Here is a 4,743-nt window from a genome sequence, read left to right as displayed (position 1 = left end):
GGCCATCTTTCATGCAAACTGTTTAACCATACTGGCAGGAAAGGGATCCATTTATATCACAAACCCAAAGACCATTAAATCCTATTGTTTCAGCATAGGGTGTTATTTGGCAATGAGTTTGCTCTTTACGCTTCCCTTTAACAACTCCTAAGGACTCAGGAGAAAAGAGGAAAAAGGAGTTTCTGCAGATCTCTCCCCATGCTCTTTCTGTCCTTTCTCTCTCCCTATTCTCTCCTGATTATTATTTTGTGCGCCTCTCATTTTTTCTTTCCTATTCTATTGAAACTCCTACCTCATTAAAAAAATATTTATTTCCCTTGATCTGGTAAAATGACAAGAAAATGAAGTATCCAGAAAACTTAGGGGTTTTCTATTTTTTTAAATAATTATATGGCAATGTGGTCTAAAATGGTTAAATTGACATCTTTACAAAAATATCTATCATTGTTCCCCTTTCCACGGTCCAGATACAACCATTTATTCTGATTTCAGCTTTGAGAGTTTATGGTCACACAGGTATTTGTTACAGATGAACTTTGTAAATGTTTGTAAATTTAAAGAAAGGAATTGAAAATAAAAATTTTAGATCACATCTAACGAATACTGTTTATTTAGTAACACGTTTTACAAATTAAAAAATCCTTAATGATAAATTAGCTTAGGCCTTAATAATTTATGTGAAAAATTATCATTTTCTCATGTCTAAAATATGTAGCAATTTATAAAATATTCTAGATATGCAGAAGAAGGGAAAAAGCTATTCATTCAACCTTATGCTTTTCTTAACTTTTTATTTGGTAAGACAGTATAACCTGTTATTCCTCATGAACCAAAACTAAAATAAAATATCAAAATAACTCAAAAATTCAAAACTATAATGTCTTCTGGGTTTATAGTTATCTTTGCCAAGGACTGTATATTTTATAATATCTCTCATATTTAATACATCTTACATAAATAATGCACATTTCCCTCTGTAAGAATCCCTTGAATAGATGTTAGAATTCTTTTTTAAGAGTAATTGATTTTTTTATTCAGCATTAAGCAATGTGGCTGATGAATTTTATATGTGGCATATTATATTTCAGAAGTCTTCCAGCTTTCTTTTCTCTTCCTGGACCATCAAAGAACAGTTATTGAGCTAATTATTTTTCCCATTTCTTCCTAGTTATATTTCAATCCACCTCCACAATGTTTCATTCATTACTAATCTTGCCTCATTTCTCCATTGATGGTTTACTGTCAATTTTTTGATGGGCATCTTACCCTCATGAAAACATGTATAGTATACAGCTATTATAGAGACTTACATTGTGGTTAAAATTATGCAACATCAATGTAGGAATGAGTAAATGTCACTTTGTGTGAGAAGCCTTGTTCTAGCATCCTGCTTCATATGCCAGGCAGATTTATTCATGTCCTCCACTGAAATCAGTTTGTTCTTATTACGGGTATAATGTCTTTCATTTTTTAATTTAGTTTTACATATGTGTATCTCTCCTGTAGATAACAAGCTTCTTATGGACTAGGTCACGATTTTACTAATACTTATATGCCTGGCGTATGGGAGAGCCTTAACAAGTGTGTATTGAATTAATGCAGAAATATCCCATTGTCTCTTTTTATACACATCCATTAATGACACACTTTAATTTTTTATGGGATGTTATAACTATATTATTTTAAAATGCATATGTTTCTTCTCATTTCATGGAGTTTTAGTCAGAAGTCGGGAGGATGCATGTACTCTGCCAGCAGACATATTTTTACAAAAAAAATGAACAAAATGAGAATCTTGAAAAGATTTTTTTTATCTAGATGTTTATTTAAAATGTATGGAAAGGGAAAAGGAATATGTTTATAGAGAAAATATAAGTTAATATGACAAATGGCTTCTCAAGTAGTCTACTTTTAATTATTGCTAATTTGGATATGTTATCTCAGAGAAGGAAATATGTAGTACATATGTTTGCAGATGCAGAATTCAATTATGATACCCATAATATAATGAAAGTAATGTATATTTGTGTGTGTGTATGTCTGCATATATGCATATAGTTGTACCTAGGCATATAAGTCATTAAATTTGCAATTTTCCAGTAACTCAGTGAATTACAGAAGTTAATCATACTGTGTTATGACAAGTATAGTGTAATTTTTTTTTTTTTTTGGTGAGGAAGATGGACCCTGCACTAACATCCATTGCCAATCTTCCTCTTTTTGCTGAGGAAGATTAGCCCTGAGCTAACATCTGTGCTCATTTTCCTCTATTTTGTATATGGGAAGCCACTGTAGCATGGCTTGATGAGCAGTGCGTATGTCAATGCCTGGGATCCAAACCTGCGAACCCTGGGCCACCGAAGCCCAGCATGAGAACTTAACCACTATGCCACCAGGCCAGCCCCTAGTAGAATGTAACTTTGAATTACACATTCCCTGTTTCCTCACCATGTGCTTGAATAAAGAATATGAATATAGCCATATAGGCATACAATATTTCTCTTATCCACCCAGAGAAGATAAGTATCATAAAATGTCATTTTACACATACATACATCATATACTCCCTTTCCACAATCTTTTTCCACACTAACTTCCATCTCACCCCTGCAGTTTAGATAGTGAAAAGAGCCCCTTTGAACCCTTGGATTTTTCAGAAAATGCAGTGTCATTTGTATTCTTGCCCAATCTCCACTCCAGGATAGGGGGAGTCAGTTGTTCTTATTTACCCCACAATCCCTTTCCCAGGTCCACTCTAGCTTCCTCCTTATCCTGCATAGAAATAAAGATCTTATTAATTTTAAGTCCATTGAGATGAGGAGGTTTAGATTCCTCTTAGACTGGATAACTTTTATTTTCATTCTTTTATTTTTTCTTTCTTTTTAATACTTTTTATTTTAAGTCTTAGACATCGGATCATGCTTGTATATGGGGAAACCAATTTGAAATGCCTGTGGAGGCTACATATAAAACACATCAGCTTTTTAGCAAATGGAGGGAAAAAAACGTGAATGATTTCTAAGTCAGCCTGGAGCACAGCGCTACCTCACAGCTGCGCCAAAGGAATAATCTGTATCCCAATCAATTATTCTGTTGTTAAATTGTCATATTAATTCAGGGCAACCTCTAATATCGCCTTCTGTTTGTTGTTTATACGACGAAAGAGAACTGACAGTTAATGGTCGTCTAAGATGAAACATGATCTATATATTAGAAGTGTTGTGAGGGAAGATCTGAAGACTAATTTATGAAACGTTACCATAGAAAAAAATAGCTCTGGCATGTGGGCGGCCACTTCCCCTTTGTGACGCTCCAGGATTCGCTTTACCTCTGCTCCGCCCCTCCTAGTGGGCGCTTGGCGGAAATCCCCTGATCGTGATTGGTGGCAGGGTTCCTCCTTTGTCCTTCGCGCAGAAAGGGAGAAAGGGAGGGTTTGTGACATAGGCCATTTAAGGCGAGTTTTGGACTCCGGCGGCAGCAGATCCGATCAGTGATGATCTCTCCCCTGAGCTGTACACTGGGTACGTCACTTCTGCCTGGAGACTGGCTGTCTGATATTATGCCACATTTCGCCAGTGGGAGAACATAACCCTCAGTTCTCCGGGGCTCTTAGTCACGTATTTATGGACTTTTTAAGGGGCAATAGGGATTACTGCCAGGACCATTCCAACCTCTACGCAGACTAGTGAATTCTAGAAAGTTGTTACTACCTGAGAAGTTCCAGTAAAAACGAATAACCTGGCCAGTGAAGAGCTGAACCGAATGGCAGGGCATTTTATAAGAATTCTGACCCGAATGGAGTAAAGCTGAGTGCACTGATTTTCTATTGACTCAGTATTACTGTACTGAAACATTGATACTTTTTGTTTGAAAGTTAATTTTACTCCCTATTACTCCTAATTTCATATTCAACTCGGCGAACATTTCAACTGGAGTATTTTGAAGTAGACTTCAGTTCCTTTATATCCTTTCTGTATTTTTTAAAATCTAGTTACCTCAGCATCACTGGGATGAACCGCCCTGCTCCTGTAGAGATTGCATACAAGAATATGAGATTTCTTATTGCGCACAGTCCAACCAATGCCTCCTTAAACAAATTCTTACAGGAACTTAAGAAGAACGGAGTTACTACCATAGTAAGAGTGTGTGAAGCAACTTACAACACTGCCATTTTGGAGAAAGAAGGCATCCAGGTTCTGGACTGGCCTTTTAATGATGGTGCACCACCACCCAGCCACATTGTTGATAAGTGGTTAAAACTTATAAGAAAGAAATTTCGTCAAGATCCTGGTTCTTGTATTGCCGTTCACTGTGTCGCAGGTCTTGGGAGAGCTCCAGTGCTGGTTGCCGTAGCATTAATTGAACATGGAATGAAATACGAAGACGCGGTGCAATTCATAAGACAAAAGCGACGTGGAGCTTTTAACAGGAAGCAACTTTTGTATTTGGAGAAGTATCGTCCTACACTGCTCTTTCGCCTCAGAAACTCCAGATACAACTGTTTCATTCAGTAAAAGGGCACTCTGACGCTACGGACTTGGAAGTGAAACTTAAGATAGAATCTTACTTATTTTTTTATATTAGCCATTATGAAGGCTTGGGGAATACTAAGTCGAATGAAACTTCCATAGGAACATTGAAAAGCAGTTTTAGCAGACCAGAAGCTTGCCAGAATTAGAGTCCTCTCTCTGTTTGATGTTATTTTGACACTTAGTAAAAGATTCTACATCTTCAATATTTAAG

General features: G+C 36.4%; 1 protein-coding gene across 3 annotated transcripts; it reads left to right on the top strand.

Annotated features, from left to right (window-relative positions):
• The first annotated feature begins 4,007 nt into the window (after window positions 1-4,007).
• Window positions 4,008-4,514, top strand: LOC131400453 (protein tyrosine phosphatase type IVA 1-like). Of its 3 annotated transcripts, none has more exons than XM_058535181.1 (2): window positions 4,011-4,124; window positions 4,194-4,514. In XM_058535181.1, exons 1-2 carry the CDS (start codon window positions 4,011-4,013, stop codon window positions 4,512-4,514), a joined length of 435 nt encoding a protein of 144 aa, XP_058391164.1. The 3 variants fall into 3 exon arrangements, with proteins under 3 accessions (XP_058391167.1, XP_058391164.1, XP_058391165.1); XM_058535182.1 differs by having other exon boundaries at window positions 4,011-4,337; window positions 4,410-4,514; XM_058535184.1 differs by having other exon boundaries at window positions 4,008-4,514.
• Window positions 4,515-4,743: the final 229 nt, after the last annotated feature.

The sequence above is a fragment of the Diceros bicornis genome, chromosome X (genome assembly GCF_020826845.1).
Source record: "Diceros bicornis minor isolate mBicDic1 chromosome X, mDicBic1.mat.cur, whole genome shotgun sequence".
Lineage (NCBI taxonomy): Eukaryota > Metazoa > Chordata > Mammalia > Perissodactyla > Rhinocerotidae > Diceros > Diceros bicornis.
The sequence above is the reverse complement of the archived record's forward strand: the minus strand, read 5'-3'. Positions and strand labels throughout refer to the sequence as shown.